The 20,525-nt window shown below is 42.0% G+C and overlaps 1 protein-coding gene across 1 annotated transcript in view; it reads right to left on the bottom strand.

Annotated features, from left to right (window-relative positions):
- Positions 1-11,386: 11,386 nt before the first annotated feature.
- GAD2 (glutamate decarboxylase 2) overlaps positions 11,387-20,525 on the bottom strand; it is a 40,366-nt gene continuing 31,227 nt past the window's right edge. Inside the window, exons 12-16 of the mRNA XM_040073616.2 lie at positions 19,980-20,058; positions 18,149-18,298; positions 16,295-16,402; positions 14,616-14,705; positions 11,387-13,981 (exon numbers count right to left, since the gene is read on the bottom strand). Of these exons, the coding sequence (XP_039929550.1) occupies positions 13,808-13,981; positions 14,616-14,705; positions 16,295-16,402; positions 18,149-18,298; positions 19,980-20,058 (601 nt within the window). The 3' untranslated portion in view covers positions 11,387-13,807. The remainder of the gene's footprint in view (positions 13,982-14,615; positions 14,706-16,294; positions 16,403-18,148; positions 18,299-19,979; positions 20,059-20,525) is intronic.

The following is a 20,525-nucleotide window of genomic DNA, read 5'->3' as shown; positions in this document are numbered from 1 at the left end:
CATTCATGTCTTAGAGATGTAAGAAAAAAGATGAGAGCAACAGTTTTATTAAATGAGTTTATATATATTGATTATTAAAACGCTTGCATGAAAATGTGACTAGGAAAAAAATTAAGAATCACTGTAATCATATATAAAATAGTGTTTTATTGTACTTGCAGCTCTCCAGATAGCTAGCAATGAAAGGTGAAGTATATCTCAACTGCTACCAATATATTATTAGTCTGCTTAAAAATTTAACAATTTAATTGCACAGTCCTGCATCAACTTGTCTGTTTTAAAAATAATGACACTGAAGGTGAGAATGAAACAAATTATTTCATGTTGTTAAATGATTTACCATGGCAAAACTAAGGTTTTCCGAATGCAACAGAAATATGGAGAAATTACAGGAAAGACTAACAAAGAAATCCATTTTCTTAATGATATCACATTTAGTGGCCCTCCTGCATAGGTACCAGTAAATCCTTCAGATCTTCTAGGCCAGTGGAGCTCTGCATTATTGATGTCTGGTGCTTACATCAGCTTTCTGTCCCTTCTCCTGTCAAATTCAGGCTTCTATTGAGCAAACCTGCCACTCACTGAAGGCCTTCTTGTGAGAAGAACCAGATCACAACTGTGTGATGCAGAAAACAACTACCTAGTCTGGAAACATTGTCCTTTCCATGGAGAAAAACCCATCAAGCTCAGAAGGGCCAGCACATGATACCTTTTATTTCCCTCTGCACTCAAGTGTGGCAAACACATGGCAGTTGCTACCATTTGTCTCAGTGCACAGTTCCAAAATGCTTTACAGTCTGCAGTTGTGAGGGGAGGACTTTTTTCTTCCATGGTAAGTGACTGATCTCAGCATAATGTGATACTGCAGCATTTTTTATGCCATATGAGCTTTTCCTCCTTCTACTCATTCAGCCAAATTCTTAAAAAGAGTCAGTGGAAGACACCTGCAGAAAATTAGACAACTTCCCCCCCCCCCCCCCCCCCCCCCTTTTCCCAGTTTAGGAGAAACAAATTACAGTAAGTTAAAAACACATGAACAAGTGGCAGTGGGGACGCCTGCTGCCCTCTCTCCTGCCATGGCTGTGTCTGCATTGTGCATTTCAGCTCTTATCTCTGATCTCTTCTACTCACTGATAAGGTGCTTTGAAATTAACCAACAGCATTTGGTCATCTTTCTCTCACTTCTTTTCAGTCACAGAGAGCTGTGTCTGGTCCCCAGCATGTGAGTGGAGGGAAGGCTGCATGGTCACGGAGTACTTCACTGCTTCACCAAATCATCTGTGTGATGCAGAACAGCTGCCAGGCTGCCTCCGCCTCTGCAAATACACCTCCAAGGAAACTGTCACACAGGGTGAGAAACAAAGTTATGACTTGATGAGTCTGAAATGAGGGAATTTACGCTGAGGAAGAGCCATACCCACTGCAGAGTACTCCAGACTCAACTTCAGTCACTGCACAGTGGCTGTTGAGTGGCCAGGTTTAAGCTGCTTCTTTTCCCCACGCTTTCACCTTACCCTCACCAACTCATCACAGGCAGAATGATACCAAAAGACAGAGCTGACTCACTTTGCTGTATTCAGTGCACAAGGTCCCTTCAGTAGGCAGTGTGAGAGCACCTCAATCTCCAGCTGCCTCGTGGCAGCTGCAATGGACTCTTTCCCATGGGTTTGGCAAATGTCTGGGGCAAAGGAGGAACTCTTCTAGAAATGAAGTGAGGTATGGAGGGAGAAAAGGACAAAGTGGGCTCCACGTACAACTTGGATCAAACCAACTTTGATTATCTTCTAGCTATGTTAGACAGGAGTGTGGTTACAATCTCAACGTGTTTGGGATATGTAATTTCTGCATTTCTGAGATGAATATGGGGCATTAATTCCTGAATAAGGTTTTGTTGAGAACCTTACCTGTGTAAGAAAAATGGCAAGCTCGATAGACTAAATAGTCCCCAGAAAAAACAGATTAGTTTTAACATGATTTGGTTGATCAGAAATTAAATTGTGGAGGGACACACAAATAGTTTTTGTTTTCTCAATACAAATTAATTCAAGTCAACTTGAATAGATTAAAAAAAAAAAAAAAAACAAACAACAAACCTCTTTCTCTTATCATTAAACTGAAAATCCATTATTCCTCATCTAAGTCTCTTTATTCTTATTTCTAAAATTTTTCCTCTTCATTTTTTAATGAAGTAAATATGCTTTCTTATTTGGACTGTCAGAGCATAGTAATTCCCCAGTTCCTGGCGCCTCTTTTAATGCATGACAGTGGTGTCTACAAATTTAAATTTACCTCCGAAAATGTGCGCAGGTCAGGAACCCTTTCTTTAGTCCTGTAGTCATTTGTAATGGTTTGGCAGCACCTTACCTGTCTAGAAAGCAGATGAACACACAACACTGGGTGCCACCTGCCACAGGGCATGAGGACCTGGCAGGATACTGCAAGGATGGGCAGTAGCTGGTTCCTCCCACTCCTACTGACCCCAAAAGCAACTCTCTGTTTGGGCAACCCCTTGGCTGGGAGGTGAAAAGTGAACATGTGAGCCCTGTCCTGGGAAAGGTCCCTGAGAAATGGCTGTGACTGAAGAGGTGCTTTGCAGCAGCAGTGACAATCCAAGTTTCTACTTGGCATTTGCCTGTCAGGCCCTGCCTGGTCTCTGGGCTCAGCTGATTTGTTAGGTGTCACAAATGGCATTGAAACAGATGGACATTAGTTCAGGCAGCCTAGACATCCTGTAAATCATGTTGCCCATAAACTCTGTCCAAGTCCATTTGCACTCAGTAGGAATTTTGCCATCGTCTTGGGCTGGATGAAAGTCAGCTTGCGTGGGTGGAGAGGGGTGAGATTTACAGCCACCTTCCTTCAACACTTATCTGTCAGTAGCTGGGGCTACAGGGGTATTTTATCACCTGCTCACAACTGCCCTGTGTCAATTTTCAAGGTGAGTCAGGGTAAGAGAGCAACCAAGATCATCCAGCTGGAAATATGAATTGGAGTCATCACCAGCAGGATCTGGCTTCTGTATTTTATCCAAGACTAGACCAGGAATGTGCTTTGATTTGCAGCGTCAGTGCCTGTCCCCCTTCTGCAGACCCAAGGGAAATTGTACCCCCTGTTCTGCAGCCTTGGTCCTACACCCATCCCTACCTTCTCCTTCCCAGTGCCCTGAGCCAATGCAAGGGAGACTGTCAACTCCAGCCCTATTTTGTCTGCTTAAAATCTTGTAATAGGTATGTAAACAAATTATTAATGTGGTCAGAATACATAGGCAAGACAAACTGATGAATTTGAAACAAATGCAGAAGACTGAGTTTGTTTCCCTACTCCTGGTTTTAAGAAGTCAAGATGAGGAGCCAGGCTACTCCTCCAGCAGTACTGCTGGGAGTGAATCCAAACTCACCCCCTTCTCTTGCTATTCCTCTTTTTAATTTGTTACATTCAAATTTCAGTCACAATCTGGGTTTCTGGTTCTGTCCTGTCTCATGGTATTGAGATTTGAGAAATTTTTAGGAAATTTCTGCTGCGGTTTACAACAGTTAATGATCAAGGAGACAACCAAATCTGTGGTTAAGGCAAGGTAGCAGCAGTCTGGGGAGCTGGCAGGTCAGCAGGTCATTGCCTTTGCCAAAGGAGGGCAATAAATACAGCTCCTTACATCTGTTATAACACTGAGATTGCCTGAGATCCCTACACCTCTCTTGCTACAGTGGGTTTCCTAAAAATTAACTTCATGCTGATCTACAGCACAGACAGTCTTGAAAGCTGTCACCGAAAGGCATTGCAGGTAATCACAGATCAACCCAGGGCTGCTGCCTTGAGGCACAGAAAAATACAGCAGGAGGGTCTCAAGGAGAGTCTCTGGTCCATGTCTCTGCTCAAAGTGGGATCATCTGTTACTTGCCTAACGTTTGTCCACCTTGTTCTGAAGTCCTCCAACATCCCACAGTTTCCCAAGGTAATCTGTTCTGAGGCTTTATTAGTTTTAACACTGCAAAGCTGTTTCTAATATTGATTTGCATCTTTCCTCCTGGAGTTTGAACACAATGTTTCTTTTCTGAGCCATCATGACCACAGAGAAATAAAAGTCTCTCTTCTCTACAGTAGTCTTCTAGATATTAGAGGACTTTCATCATAAATTTGACATGGTTTTTAGGCAGACAGCTCAACTTTTACTATTTCCTTGAAGATTATGTGTTTTCAGATTGGTAATAATTATTTCTCTCTTAGTATCTTCCTGGAAGTGTGATGTCTAAAACTGACTATTATGTCCTTGTTGAGGCTATACCACTCCTCACTCTTGACTAGGTCTGAGGGATGACTCAGTCTGTGGTGCAAGTCATTTTCCCACTCATATATTCCAGGCTGACTATGTACTTTTTCTCTCTGATAAAACATTGTTCAGCAATAATTGAGACCCTGTTTTTGAAAGGCTGTTACATAAAGCACTTTCAATCTATGACTGAAGGCAAGGTCTAATGGCAAGGTCTTGGTAGCAGGGGGGACTACAGGGGTGGCTTCTGTGAGAAGCTGCCAGAAACTTCCCCAAATCCCACAGAAGCAATGCCAGCTGGCTCCAAGAGGAACCCACCATTGCCCAAATCTGAAACCATCAGTGATGGTGGTAGAGCCTCTGGGATAAGATATTTAAGAAGGGAAAAAACAATGGTGGAGAGAGAGGAGTGAGAATATGTGAGAGCAACAACTCTGCAGACACCAAGGTCAGTGCAGAAGGAGGGGCAGGAGGTGATGCAGGAGCCAGAGGAGAGGTTCCCCTGCCCCATGGTGAGACCATGGCGAGGCAGCTGTGCCCCTGCAGCCCACAGAGGGCCACAGGGGAGAAGATATCCCCCTGAAATCTGTGGAGGACACCACCCTCAAGCAGGTGGATGCACCTGAGGGAGGCTGTGACCCTGCAGGACCCAGTGCTGGGTCAGGCTCCTGCCAGAACTGTTGGCTTGTGGAGAGGAACCCACAATGGAATGGGTTTGCTGGCAGGATTTATGATCCTGTGGGGTACTCACCCTGGAGCAGCCTGTTCTTGAAGGTCTTCACCCCATGGTAGGGACCCACACTGGAGCACTTAATGAAGAACTGTAGTGTGTGGGAAGAACTCAAACTGGAGAAGCTGGTGGAGGACTGTTTCCTGTGAATGCAACTCCACAGTGGAGCCAGGGGAAGCGTGTGAGGAATTCTCCCCCAGGGACGAAGGTACGGCAGAGACAACATGATGAACTGACTGAAGTTCCCCATCTCACCGTGCTACTGCAGGGAGGAGGCAGAGCAAATCTGAAGTGAAGTTAAGCCCAGGAAGAAGGGAGGGAGGAGGGAAAGGTGTTTTAAGATTTAGTTTTTATTTTCTCATAATCCTATTCTGATTGGATTGGTAATAACTAAGGTAATTTTTGCCAAGGTGTGGCTGTTTTACCAGTAATGGTAACTGGTGAGTGAACTCTCCCCATCCTTATCTCAACTCATAAGCCTTTTGTTAGATTTTCTCTCCCCTGCCCAGCTGAGGAGGGGAGTGCTAGAGTGGCTTTGGTGTTCCGTGTCCAGCCAGGGTCAACTCACCACAGTCTTGTTTGAAGTGATACCCTTCACTTGCATTTACTGAAACTCATCCTATTTTTTCTCATTTTCTCATCCTGTTTTTCCAGGTTGTCAAGATTGGTTTGAATTCAGCTGTTACCTTTCCTCTGTTCTTCCCAGGCTTCTGCCCTGTTGGAGTCCAGGCCATTCCTTTGGCTGCCCTGGAGGGTCAGGGACCTGGACAGGGGTGTCTGGGACCCTGGCACAGAGCCCAGAGGGACATTGGCTTTGATCTCAGTCCATGGGAAAGGCTTCCTGCACTGCGGGATGGATTGCAAGCCACAGGAGTGTGAAAGACAGTAGTTTAGCTTATCAAAGGGTGAAAAAACAGTAGATTTGGGTTTTTAGTATGGAAGTGAATGGGGGCAAGATGGAGGATTTGGGGCGTTGTCTCCTGCTTCTTCTTTCTTCTTCCCTCACTCCATTTTCTGCAGTGATGGTGGCACAAAGTAGTCTCAAGAGACTGGGTCAAAGTAGGGATGACCTGTTTAGTATAAGTGATAGGTATTGGCAAATAATGATAAGTAAAGAATACGTAGCAATTAGTATAAAAGATAACGACAGCCTAGTCCAGGAGGAGTCGAGGAGTCGTCAGATGCCCAAGCAGCTGCACAGACCTTTGTGGGGCACTGAGAAATTTGTAAGATAAGAAACAATAAACGAAGCATGCAACCTTGAAAAATCAGAACCTGAAGACTCCGTCTCTTTCTTGCGTTTGGCTCAGAGCTTTGCAGAGGGCAAAAAGACTCTAAAACCACCTGAATCTCAGAGAAAAAACCCGAGACTGCCCCTCCTTGCACCACATGATCAAGTCACTTGATAGTCTGTATTTCACAATCTGAGTCATTAGTGAGGATCTGGACAAAATCAGGTCTGGGACAGACTTACACAGAGTTGTTCTCTGTGCCACCTACAGAAAACTCTCTGGGTACATTTATTAACTAGTTTTGTGCCAACCCCATCACAGCTTCACTCAGATTACATGTACACAGAAGAGATTAAGAGCATTTCTTACCCCTAAGTGCACCAATGAGTGCTTGATTGGAGTGCTGGTGTAGGTTCAGGTTTCATTTGGACCTGAGACCTCATGATGTTATTTTTCAAAGTCCCAACCACCAAAACATGAGAATGAGAGAGAACACCTTCTATGTGAGCCTTTCTTGATCTTCAGACTATTGTTTCTGCTTTTCTTCTTCTTGTAGCAGTCCTTCATGAGCATTAACTTTAAGTTAGTTCATGTTCAGTGACTTTGTACAAATACAGTAGAGGATAACGGACAACACAATCCACTGCTGTGTCTTGAGGTCATGGTTTAGTGGTGGACTTGGCAGTGTTAGGTTAATGGGTGGAATAAATGAACTTAGAAGTCTTTTCCAATCAAACTGATTCTATGATTCTAAGAGTACCAAGAGGGCTCTGTTACAGCCTGCAGAATGACATCTTCGTGCCTGACTCCAGGGTATTTTTTGTGTACCCAAGAGAGAGCAGGAGTATTTTTATAATTGCAACATCCTCTGTGATGCAGAAGTCAAACTTGGTGCAGCATTGGTGCTGCCTGCTTGGATTAGACCTTGTGGTGACCTATCCTGCCAAATGTGTCCAGTTTTCCACAGAAGTGATTTAGTTGGTTCACTCTAAAAACAAGCCTGGGAACAAGTGAGGCTGCCTACGATGTGAGCAAAGGGAAGGCTTTCTGTGCAGGAAATATGAAGGCTAGTGATCAATAGCTGCAATTTATTCAAGAGTTACTGCCATAAAATTGCTTTCAAGCACTGTAATACATCGGTAATTTCAGCTGTGTTACAACTGAGGCATCTACAATCAGCTCAAATCACTGGATTTTTGAGTTTATTTTTATCTCTTCTCTCATAATGACTGTAGCTAAACTGTAGCAGAAGAAAAGGAGAAAGTGATTGCATATTGTCATCTGTAGGAGACAAAGTCTGGCACAGTGGCAAAAAAAAAGACAGGCTGTTTCAGAGCCAATGGCAAAGTGGTGAGATGATCCATGCATACCTCTTGAGTGCCAGTGTCATTTCAACAATACATGATTTGCTTGTAGATTTTTCTGCAACACCAGTTCATAAAAACATGAAATAAAAGAAATGGCAAAGGGAGAAATGGATCAACACAAACACAAACCATAAATTGTACATATTTTGTATTTCACTTCAACATCATTATTTCTTTCAACTACTGACATCTATTGAAATTTTAGTAAATGTGAGATATAATCTGTTTGGTTAAGCAAGGAAAACACTTCTGTAGTAGTCAGTATTGCAACTCATTTGTATTGAATGTAAAAGGACAGTGAGATATGGAGGAACTTGCACTATAGCATAATGCTGCCATTTGTTATTTGCTGTTGGATATGAATTCCTGAGGCAGCTATTGCTTATTGTTTCTTGTTTTAAGACTACAACTACAGCACATTTTTTTTTTTAAATCCAAAGTCATTACAGAAAATACCACAACAATAAAATTCTAGTCTAAAAATATCTCTTAAATAATCTATTCAGAACTGTCATGAATCTCACTGAGTTGTAGTATCTTACTTATGGCACTCTGCATTTTATTAATGTCCTGTTCATTAGTATCACTATTAATTCAATCTCCCAAATTTAATAGAGATTTACTTATCTGGAATAAAACTCCAAACTGTTGGTGCAAGAGCCAATAATAAGGGATGAGGATTCATAACTCATTTCTATATGTTCTGATCCCAGAAGGGATGTAGGTGCCTGCTGCAGAAGGAAGGAGCACAGGCCCACCTGCACCAGGAATCCTCTCTGCAAGCACTGTGCAGAGCTGTTGTCCTTTTCTCTGAGCTTTCTGCAGCCAGGAGGGTTTATCATGCTGGTTAAACATGCTGGTGGAAGTCATGCATCTGGGAACTGGTGAAAAGAAACTGCCTACATCCCAAAGTCAACTTCATCGAAAGAGGAATCCAAACAGAGAATTGCCTAAAAGCTTCATATTTTATTTCCAGAATCTCTCTTGGTCAGAAGGAAATACTTGTGAAACAGAAAAATCATCATGTGAGACAAAGGTCTGAGAAAAGTTCTGTGCTCCAAGTCCTTTCCCTGCTTTCTTTCCAGTCTAGAGCTGACAGTGTTACAGCTTTTCCTGCTGCCAGGCTCGGGCTTCCACTGGCTGCCAGAGCAATACAAACAGCAGTGCCTCATCTGAATGGGGAAATTAGCTGGAGCAGTTTGGCAGGGACTGCTGTGGAGTCACTTTCCATGGCAGGCATTGCCTCCCAGCAAAGGAGCACCTGGGGAGCTCTGCTGGGCAGTCCTGGTGTGTGCAGTCCCCAACCACATGGCCCCATCCCTCTTTATAGACTGCCTTTAAAGAGCTGTGGGCTGCAGCTAAATATTTTAACACAAACCATTTATTTTTAGCTTCTCAGAGCAACAAAAACATGTTTGCATCAAGTCTCAAACATCTCTTCTTCCAGAACCACTTTCATTACTGGGACAGACTATGGGTATGAAAATAGAAGTCCATCAGGCAGAGAGTGTAGAAGTGGGAGAAAATGGAAATTTACTGATACAGGTTTATATAAAACAATAAGATTTTCTGTGGTAATGGGACAGATTAAGTACACCTACTCTTATACTCTCTGTGCTGCTTGTTAGTTTAATGTTTGCATCTTTCTGTGGCTATATAATTAAAATCTGACATGGTTTTAATGTCCAGTGCAGGTCAGATGTCAGTAACACACACGATCCTGTTACTTGTAATACAAAATTTAGTGTTTTAGAAACAATTCCTTTCTATGGAAAGAGAGGACTCCTTTAGAAATTTCACATACTGCAGAGCAGTGCTTTGAACTTGCCCTTCCTGATTGTTGGTCACAGATTTATGGGAAATTATCCCTGGGGGATTACGGGTCGCAGGCTAGAACTGAGTACTCCAGAGGACTGGGATTAAGCCATCTGGGTTAACATCATGGAAGTTAGGCATTTGAATGATTTTGGAATTCTCAGCTATCAGATGGAGTGAGAACGTGTGCAGGGAGAGCTGTTGCAGAGTAGTGGGAGAATGGGAGGTTTCCATCCTTGCTTGACTTGTGATTTTTCTGTGCCTGGAGAAAACAGCCTTTCCTCTGTTCATGAAATGGGAATTTATAGAACAGGGGTTTTTTCATCTTCACTTGCAATGCAAGAATTTCAGCAGCAAGGCTTTTATTCTATTACAAAAAGAGGTAGATATTCCTTCTCTTCTAATCTCAGACCCAATTTCTTCCTCCAAAGTACAGTGTAAAATCTATACACCTGCATTCTACAGTGCTGTAACAAACAGTGCCATGACCTGTAAGTGTTCTGTCTTTTCAATTAAAAGCAGCCAGGTCTGTAATTCTTCCAGCTGCAGCACTTAGCTTTCCCTTGATGGCTGAATTAGCCCCTTTACTTAGGTTGGCCAGGTAGAAACATAGTGGTTCGGACACTGCAGGACTCAGACATTAGCACACTAAAACAGAGTTTCGTGGCTTTGTATGGGGCTCATTTTTTATCTAGAATGAATATCTTCTTGGCAGTTAGCCTGGCTAAGTCAGATAAAAGATACACATTTTCTTGAGCTCTGTCTTGCTTTGTCCATTCCTTAGCCATGCTGACACATTAAACCTGCCTTCCCTGGAGATGTAGGCTGTTGGGTAGGCGAGGGGTTCTCTCCGGGTCCTGTCTGGAGGCTATTTGCAGAACAAACAGCATCCACAAAGAATCAAAGTCATCAAGAGCCAATGACCACATCAGCCATGTCCTTGGGTGGTCCATCTTGTGATACCAGACTAATAACTCAGCTGGGCTGACAACTTCTTCAGCCTCTCATCTGCCCCTGGGCCACTCTCATGGCTGACAATATGGCACTAGGGCCAAGGATTTGCAGAAGCTGCCCAACAGCCCACCAACACTGGTTTTTTCTGCATTGACCTCCCAGCAACTATTAACTACCAGGTATTGAGGCAAATCTGTCACTTTTACAAGCCCAAGCTTCATCCACTCCTGTGAGTAGAGTGCTCAAAAAGGCTAAACCAGTGCTCCCCTTCCCAGGGCCAAATGGAGAGCTTCACTGGGATAAGGGCCGTAACTTATCCCCACAAGTTCTGCCTCTATTTACTTACAGCTCTCCTAGCTGGGCTCTGTGCAGGTATTCAGCACAGGTGTTAATCTTAAATTCTGCTAGAGACTTACAGAAATGCTAGAAAAAAAATCCCATTTCAGGCATGGGCTTCCAGACTGCTGTGGCTTTAACAGCATAGTTTTATTTCTCTGCTGCTGGTGTTGCACTGGGAAGCACTGCAGAAGGTAGAAGAGAAATAGAGCAGATTGGTGGCAGATTTTGAAGGGAGGTGGCCTTGGGCCAGGAGAAACATATGAGATAAAATTCTTAAATTTTTGTATTGGTTGTTTTGTCTTTTTTACTTCATAGCTGTTTTAAATTGTTGCCATTGTATAGTCTGTGCTATCCTGGCAAGTGCCCTGACTGCTTTCACTGCTGTCCTGAAGGCTGTTATGAGTCTATGGTTAATTTGGGGATAAGTACTTGTGAAATAAAAAGACAAAACAGAACATAGAAAAATTGAGGCTGTCTGAGGAGAAAAAAACCCAGCTAAATCCATCTTGTAAACATAAAGTGCAGGAATACCAGATGGCAGATTTACCCTTTTGTATTGCCCCCAGAAAAGGTCTGGAGTACTGACTCAGAAAAGATCTGGTGTGGGAGTTGGTATTTTTACGTTACAGTAGTGAACAGAATGCCTCTTGTAATGAAAAAATCCAACAGGAGACACAAAAAGTTCCAATTAAACATTCTCTTTATTGGGGCCTTGCTCCGAAATGGCACAAGTGATAAACACTTAAGAGTGCTCATCAGTGCTGCTAATGGAAAGACCCAGAGTCACATGTTACACTTTTATTTGGATTTAGATCAACACCACAGATAAGATACTTTGGTCAAACACAAGAACAGATTGCTATGCCGCTCCTTCCTGCTGCAAAAAGTACAGTAATGTGTAAAAAAAAAATCTGCTGGTTCTCCTGGAACACCAAATGTAAATCTTGGATTGGCACATACATCTAATAAATACGCAGTTTGCACTTAGCACTTTAAAACGTAATTGCACATGCAAGATGTAACCGGGCTACTGATCACCTTCGTCATTGTCCCTGTCCTATTTTTACTTTTTAAGTTCTTTGCCTGCCTTTTTCCCAGCAAGAAAAAAGAATAGAATTTGCTGCTCCACTCAGTATTTCTGTGATTAATCTGCTGATTTTGACACATTTAGCAGAGGTCGCATTGAGACCTTCCTGACAGAATGGGTATTTCCTCTACAGCTTGGCTTTAAACACTACACAGGTAGCAATGGAAGTCCACTGAAGGGAGGGGTGTGCCCAGAAGCTGACGAGGAGGGGTTAACACCAAGCAAAGATACAGTAGAGGGACAGGCGTGAATGCAGTTCCTACAATATCGAGAGTCAGTACTACTACCACACAAATAGTGACATATCAATAATATATTGTACAAGCTTATACAGCAACACATGTTGATTTGCAACATTGTACAGTTTAAATCTAAAGTGCACAGCCTCAATCTGAGGTGACAAAACAGTACTATCAATATAATAAAGGCAACACAATTACAGACACTATTTATTTCCTCTTACTTCATGTCCTCATATTACATTGAATCAATACTCCATTTATCTATTTTAGATGAAATTAAACCCACATTGCACTTCTTATTTTGTCTTCAAGTATTTTAGAGACAGCAAAACCATATTGCTTTACAAACACAAGTTGGCCATTTAGGCAAAGTTAAAACCGAAACTTTAGTAGGGTTATAAGTAGACAGGTCTAAGCTGCAGAACTCTTAGCAACACTTCCAGATGCTGGAGGGAGAAAGGATAAATTTAAGTTTCCATGCCAGACACCTCTAAAGCTAAGGAATGATGCAGCAAATAATTTCTGCAAGTGATGTGCCCATGGTTTCTAAAAAGGTTGTGGGGCTCTGTGGGGTTTTTCTTTGGCAGATGTAGCCGTATCTTGACTTCACTGTAGACAAGGATGGAGTCCAGCACTGTGAAAATCCTTTGACAAAACAGTTTGTACTCGGACCCCATCCCTATCACTCAGATTACAGTCACATTTAATTTAGGCCTTGCCTTGCAGACCCGTACATCTGTAAGGAGTCTTCACCTTCTTAATGTAGCTGTAAGGTTTTCAATGTAGATTGGGACTGCTCACAGCAGAAATAGTTTTGAGATAAATTTACTCAGGTGTGATATTTTCTTTTTTTTAATAGGATTTTTAAACACAGAACACAGAAACCATCCAAATACAACCTTATTTCAGTCTTGGTTAGCACTGAATATTGATTGTGCGTCTGCTTAGGTCACATGGGAAACATAATTAGGAATAATAGCATCCTATTGTTGCACTGTAATTGATCTTATTAAGTGGTTGTAAGAGCTGCAGTTCTCTTGAGGTTTTTCAGTAACCAACCCTGGAGATGTACAATCCATATGACATGGAGAAAGAATGTATTACGTGGGCTTGTCTTTTAAAATAAGCAGTAATAAATACTTGAGGCACCTCCATCAAAAGAAAAAGAATCCCAGTTAATTTTCAGCTTCTGTCCTTGCAGTTTTATAACCCATATAAAATAAAAATATATAGTTTACAAAATAGGATTTTTTATATATATATATATATTTCCTTTTGTAAAACTATACTTATTTAAATACATTTGAAATGTTGCTATAGGTAAATTAGAAATTCTGTTCTAATACTATGAAAAAGGCAAAATCCTTTCACTTTTAAACATACAGCATGTATATTCTTCATCTCACCATTCCCTCCCACTTCCCCCAATCTGATTTTGTCATCATTTTTGGCAACTTTGGCATCATTCAGTCTGATTGCTGTTAATTTAAAATAATTACTGTGTTAAAATTTGGGGTAAAATTTTAAGTATCTTCTGATCTTCCTTATTTGTTTCAATGAAGCTTTTTTGTGCAGCTAATTATAAAGGAGGCATTCTAAAACTCAGGAAAGGACTTTAAAGGAGCCATGTTTCTTGATTTTAAACTGTACTCTACTCCAACGTCACGATATAGAAATAGATTTACTTTGGAACAAACTACAAATACATTCGCACAGTTTGTGACAACTTAATTGTCTACTTAGAGGTCCAGGAACAGACTTTCACACCCAGTTATTATAAATCTTGTCCCAGGCGTTCTATCTCATCAATCAGGAAATCAATGTCTTGGTGAGTGGCCGCAGGGTTGGAGATCACCATCCGGAAGAAGTTCACTTTGTCTCCCAGGGGCTGATAGCTCACCATGGTTGTGCCATATTCCATCATCCTGGCTTTTATCACTGGTGCCACCTGCAGAGCAACAAAAAGTAGGGGATGATGAAGACTATTATTATTGTCATTATTATTATCATTATTTTCATTATTATCATCACCCTCATTATTATTAAAACAGAGTATACTTCCTTTTTTTATAGAGAATGGAGAGCTACAAGCAGCTGAAATGAAATTACATCCAATAGTAATAAAAACATGAACCCCCAGTAAGGAAAAAATGTCACACTGAAAAGGCATTCAATTTATCCCGTTTCTTTGTCCTGCTCTTTAAATGACTGGGGAAATTTCCCTCTGCTAGTTCCTCAGTATTGCTGACAGGGACGCAGTAGCTGGTTTTTGTACTCTTCAAAACATGGCTACAATTGTTTTCACATGCTGGGGCGCTGTAGTAGTGTTGAGCTTTTGCTGCCCTTGCTGGGTTTAGTGGCTGCAGTTCACAGTAGCTTCAGTGCATAAACAGGGAGAAAATATGTGCTCTGGAGATCAGGCAAAGCTGGGGAATACCACACCTGGGGACCAGAGCAGGGTGGTGCCAGACTGACCTGCAGTAAGACGACCACGGAAGTGTCCTTTGCCAGAACCTCACCTTCCCCTGTGGCCTGGGAGATCATTCTGGGGATTGCCTGTCTGCGAGGGTTTCAGTGCTCACCTTCATCAGGCGGCTCGTTCTCTCCTCGCTCTCCTCCATTCCACGCAGGCTGGGAGGTATGTACCAGAAGCAGACATTTGTGTGCTGAGGCTAAGCGCAGAATAATAACAGTTTACATTGTAAGAAATGCTCATAATATCTCAATTGCAATGAAGTTCATGCCTTTCCTACCTCTCATACATCATCTTGTGACAAGCAGTCAATGGTTTTCATTATTGTGGTCCACTGAGACTCATCACCATTATTAATGCAGAAAAGATAATTTTAAGCAATTTATTTCCAGGGTGTCAGATGCAGAAACACACCATCCAGCTGGGCAAATATATTTACGCCTTTCTGAAAGGCATCTGGATTTTGCAGCTCCTGTCCCCTTCAGGGGCTGAAGGGATTGTGTGGCTAAGGCAAGAGTCTATTACAGATAATTTAGAGGTGAGGACCGTGTCATTTACTTTTATTACATGACAGAATAATATAGAATCTGATTCTGTAAACAGGAGCCACTGGTGGTGCATAAGACAGTCTAAGATTTTTCTTACATTTAATGAAATTTATTACTTCTCGATTTGATTCAGCTAGCTGCTGTATTAATATGCATGCACCACAGCATTTTAGCCCATTTAACATCTATGGGAGCATTAAGCAGAAAAGCATAAAGTAAGAAGTAGTTGACATTTTGTGCATTTTTCCAGTCTCCCAACAGTTGCCTGCCTCCTATGTTCCTCTTTGCTGGATGCCAAATGCGTGTTACAGCAACTCCTCCTGCTGCCAGATCCTTTACTCATCAGCAGACCCAGTGGACCAAATTCAGTGATGACGTGTGAGGTGGGGGAAATAAATTCCATAGTGGTATGTGGATATGAGCCTGTAATCTCTGAAGAAACATACTGATGTTCATCCTTGTCCCCTTTTACAGACAGAACACCAGCTAACTTTGTAACAGAGGTTTCTACCAGCCCGTCCCCACCCCTCACAGCCGGAGAGGCTGCCCACGCAGCGATGGCCGAGTACAGCCGAGGTACAGCCAGGCTGCACGGCCTTGCCCTGGGCACTGTGCTCCAGCCAAGCTCCTGGTATCCAGGGCTCCCATCTTAGCTGGAATGTCTCCACATAACATGCCTGGTGATGATATCTGCACCTCAGACGGTGCTGCTGCCGCTGTCCCATGAGCCAGCTGGGCTCCCGAGCAGCACTAGCCCTGCCCTGCCGACTGCGCCCATCACAGCAGGGACCTCAGTGCACACGGTCCCTCCAGGTCACCCCAGTTCCCCTGTGACTGCCCACCTAAGAATGCTGATAAAACTGTTCTGCACAACTGTCCTTTCAGAGCTGTGTGGGGTACCGCACCCCCACTCCTAACAGACCCTGCTATTAGGAAACTGCGACTCGTTTTTATAACGTAAGAGCTGGTTCTCATTGTGCCTCTGTGCGTTTCGTTAGGCTGAGATACTGGTGTTTTGTTTCAGCAGGGTTAAACTGAGCAAACTGAGCATTTATGCAGAGCTGCCTCATCTCCCTTGTCCCTACATTCCATGAGGAAGAGAGGAACTGCCACAAGAGGTTTTGTTACAAGGGTCCCTGCTTTCTGTCTCATGTTGTTTGATTTAACCTGTGGTAGCATCCCAATAGGTAATGAAGCAAACACTGTTGACCAACTGAGAAAAACAAGTTGCACTACATACCTTTCCATCAAACACCATTTCATACCCTTCTCTGTTCTTTATTTTATTGTATAGGTATTCAGCAAGTTCCAAGCACTTATCAATTTGTGCTTCAAATCCTGTGGTTCCCTTTACAGAGAGATGAAGAAAAATTACGTAAATATCTGTTCTATGAATTAAAAGGGCAAAAGGACCATGTGACACTTGCCAACACATCAGCACAAGTCACCTCTCAGGAGTCTCTGTGAGATCAGTTAAGGATCTGATTCTATGTGATGAAGGGCAGATAAACAGAGCTCATTTGTCTCTAGCTCCTGCCACTGATGACCCTATAGCCAACTCTGCAAAATAAGCACCAGGTACTTGCTTGGTTTTCAGGAATATTTTGCTGAGAACCTGAATAGCACCTCAAAGGATGCCTTTGGTAGATTTTGCAGAGAGGCTGAGGATGATTTTGGATAGCCTGGACTGGCACGGAGAGGGGTCTTCACAACATGCTGGGTTCCAAATATGGGGAGTCTCCCACTATTTTTAGGATAGGGGATTTTAGTCTTCCAGGAATGATATGCTGGGGACTTTTTTTTTTTTTTTCTTTTTTAGTTAAGCATGGAATGGGTAGATACACTTTTAGAGCCCAGTCTGATGCCTGTGAAAATGCACACTTTGTTTAGATACTACCCTGCCTCTGTAGTATCTTTCTCTCTTCTTTTCTAACAGATACCATACAAACTCAGAAGCTGTGTTTTTAAGAGATGCAGAAAAGCCTGCTTTTTCTTCTCTGGCAGAAGTCATAATCCTCTCTGTGACATCATAATTGTTCCTGCAATCACCAACCGTGATGCCTCAAACAAAGGATGCAGCTTCAAGAGGTAGGAAGGGGAATAAACAGCTGGAATAGATAAACTCTTTAAGAAACACATGTCCTATTTTGTAATGTTAATATTACAAGCAGAGTGTGAGAAGAGAAAAAGCAGTACAAGGCATATTGAAAAAATGGGCTTTAGGATAAATGTCTCTGAGTAATAGATGCATGTCCCCTCTAAATCTGTTCTGGCAGTGCAGAACTGACTTAAAAGCCCATGTCATTATCCCTCTGTGTACAGAGATTTCAAAACAGAGTAGAGGTAGCTCTGGGAGAAAGGCCTGGAGTAAAAGAGACGTGTGGCTAAAATCGCCTGCCACTCTGCAGACCCCTGTTAGCACAACAGCTATTGCACCCTCCTTTACAGACTCCCACACCTCCTCAGAGGTTTAATGAAGCACATGAGAATCTTTAAGGCTTTCTGGAAATGAAAACAGTGATGTCATCTCCTCTGAACCAACCTCAGGCAACCTGACATAATAGATTAAATAAATACATGCAAGAACTTATTTAGAAATATAGATAAAGTAACCATTAGAGCTGGTGTTTACAGATTTCCCAGTGAAGAGTTTTTGATGAGTTTTCCTCTACTCCTTCAGAAGATTACTTCCTATCTACTACATGCAATGAAACAAGTTATTCCAGTCTTGATTTGCCATGTTTAATTTCTGAATGTAATTAAAACATCTTTTTATTTCCAGAAATCTTTGTAACAACATTCCTGGGTATATGATTTATGCTGTTAGACTCCTCCAGTTACACAAGGCAAATGCTATGCAAAGCCATACAGTTCAAGTTTCAAAATCATGTGTGCTGCTTTGAAGCTCCATCGTTAAAAGTACAAAACCCCCAGAAAATAATAATGTTCTTTCTTTCATGTTATACATGTGAAATTCAGGTCAGGTATTTTCTAAAACTATGATTTCAGGAAAAAAAAAAAAAAAACCCTCTCAAGTGTATCTGGTGTGCATTATTTTAATACAAACAAATGTGTAGCAGGCAGTCAGTCCTACCTTTGCCCTCCACATCAGCCATAGCTTGAAGACATCAACATGCCGTCCACACTGCAAAGCCTTGTCTCCCGTGTCGTAAGACAGGTCGTAGTGCTTGTCTTGTTGAAAGAGGTAGGAAGCATGCATTTGATTGCAACTCTGCATCAATCCCTTGTGGACACAAAGACACAAGCACAGGGACATTGGCACTGCTTTGAGGGTTGCTTTGGGTGAGAAGTTACAAACACCCAAATTCAGTCGAATATATGTTCAAGTGCAAAAGGAAGATCAAAAAAAAAGACACAAAACTAGATCTAGTTGCTCAACGCACTAATCCCTATCAGTGCCCAAGATGCCGTGGTACCTGATCCAGCAATGTTCAATCCACTCCCAGATCCAAATAATTTTTTTTAAAAAGCTAGATATTGTGCTTCCTGGTATCCTTATGCTTAACTTCATTTTTGGATCTTGCCTTTTCTTCTTTGTTCTGGTTCCTTTTCCTCCTTTCCTTTTAAGGCTTCTTTTCTGAGTCAGATCAAGACAATTGGTGACTAATCTAAAGAGTACCACAGCACTTTTCAATTGCTTTGGTCTCTAAAATCCTGATAGTTATTGTTTTCTTTCTTTGTAGGAAGAGCTCTTTTCTGCAAAGCCCTCAGCTGTCAATTGGATGCTTAAGCAGTATAGAAAGCTTTGAACAGATAGAAGAGCATATGGCCTTTAAAAACCCAGCTAGAGCTATTTCTGGGCTGCAACATACCATTCTAAGAGGTAACTTTGTGGGAGGGACAGAAGCCAAAAAGGTGAGGAAACCTGGCTCATGAAAGCATGAGGTTTCCTTTTTAGCTTTTTAAGTAAAATGCAGAGAGCTACGTTCTGGTTGTAGTTAAGATCTCAACCAAGTTTATGATTTACCTTAGGGCTGTTGCCTAAAATGGCAATTTCCAGTCCAAGAAGAATCATAACATGGCTGTTTATCGTCAAGTCTAATCTTTAAGTGTAACTCAAAACTGAGATAGCAAAATGAGAGAGGGGAAAAGAATTGACTTTCTCCTAATCTGAACCATCTGTTCTCTCTAGAAATCAAGGATGGTGCTGACTTCAGCTGGGCAAGCTTTGTCTTGGGGAACTGACCCAGAGGGCAAATAAAAGCCAGTTTCTCTCTCCCTAAGTGCAATCGCTTTGTATACAATCTGTTGTACAGCTGTAAGCAAAACAGCAACCAGCTTTTTGATAGCTGGTCTATTAAGTGGTGGCTGTACAGCAGCTGTCCCAGTAAGTGATGGTTATATGAAAATTACAGGCTTGAAGGGTAATTCAAATTCTAGCACTAAATGAAATATCTACTTTTTATTCCAAGAGCACTTACTATTCCATTTTTACTTCCATGTGCCCCCAAGTGGATATATAGATCAAAGCTGGGTAGGAATATAATAAAAGTCTAGAAAGCACAATGACACCTTGATTCTGGACCAAATATTGTGCTGCATGTAAACCATGACCTTCACCCCAAAGACCAGAGTTCGCCTGCAGTTACATCTCATGCTATGCAGCAACCAGTGGGGTTACACAGTTGTGCAGCCACAAGTTAACCATGGACATTTAGAATGGAAAGTCTCTAAACTCTGTGCAGACATTGCCATTGATTGCCTCATTTTTGCTAGACATTTGCTTTAATTCCTTTTGCAGTCATGGCAGAACCATATAAATAGAGGGTTTTTTTCTCAGTTCCTGTTATAATCCTCATCACATTAGCAAGTATTAGCTATGGCACAGTTATGAAGAAAACATCCAGGATTTTCAAAAGTAAAATGCCAGAAAGAAGCAGAGAAGCACGTATACTGTGACATACCTCTTCTCTTACTAGCAGGGCTGAACACTGCAGTGGGACGCCCATCATCTTGTGAGGGTTCCAGGTTACTGAGTTAGCCCTGGGACAGAAAACCACATGAAACTCAGACATCGTACTATGTGATGAAACCCCAGAGGCATTTAGAAGTAATTAGAATAATACTGAGCATGTAGAAATACTCACTTTTTTCTTTTCCTGAGCAAGCAAAGCTGAAAATAACCATGCCTGATATTAGGAAAGCAATACCTTCACAGGGGACCTAATCCACTCCAGTTGGCTTTTGGATAACAATCCTGGCAATCTACCACAGGATAATTGCTCTATCCACTAAATTTAATCAGTATTAAACTTTCTGGGGAGTCATCTATACTTTACAAACATAGGGCAAACTCCATAAACATGCACTTGACTGATGAACTTTCTAAAATTGCACAGTCAATTAAAGATGCAGATAGGAACCTGGAAACCTAGCAGATCTCCCTCCCTCTGATTCCAGTTTCAGCAAGATTTTAGTAATTAGCTTACATGGGCATTTAAAAAAATTCC

The sequence above is a fragment of the Hirundo rustica genome, chromosome 1 (assembly GCF_015227805.2).
Source record: "Hirundo rustica isolate bHirRus1 chromosome 1, bHirRus1.pri.v3, whole genome shotgun sequence".
NCBI classification, from domain to species: domain Eukaryota; kingdom Metazoa; phylum Chordata; class Aves; order Passeriformes; family Hirundinidae; genus Hirundo; species Hirundo rustica.
The sequence above is the reverse complement of the archived record's forward strand: the minus strand, read 5'-3'. Positions and strand labels throughout refer to the sequence as shown.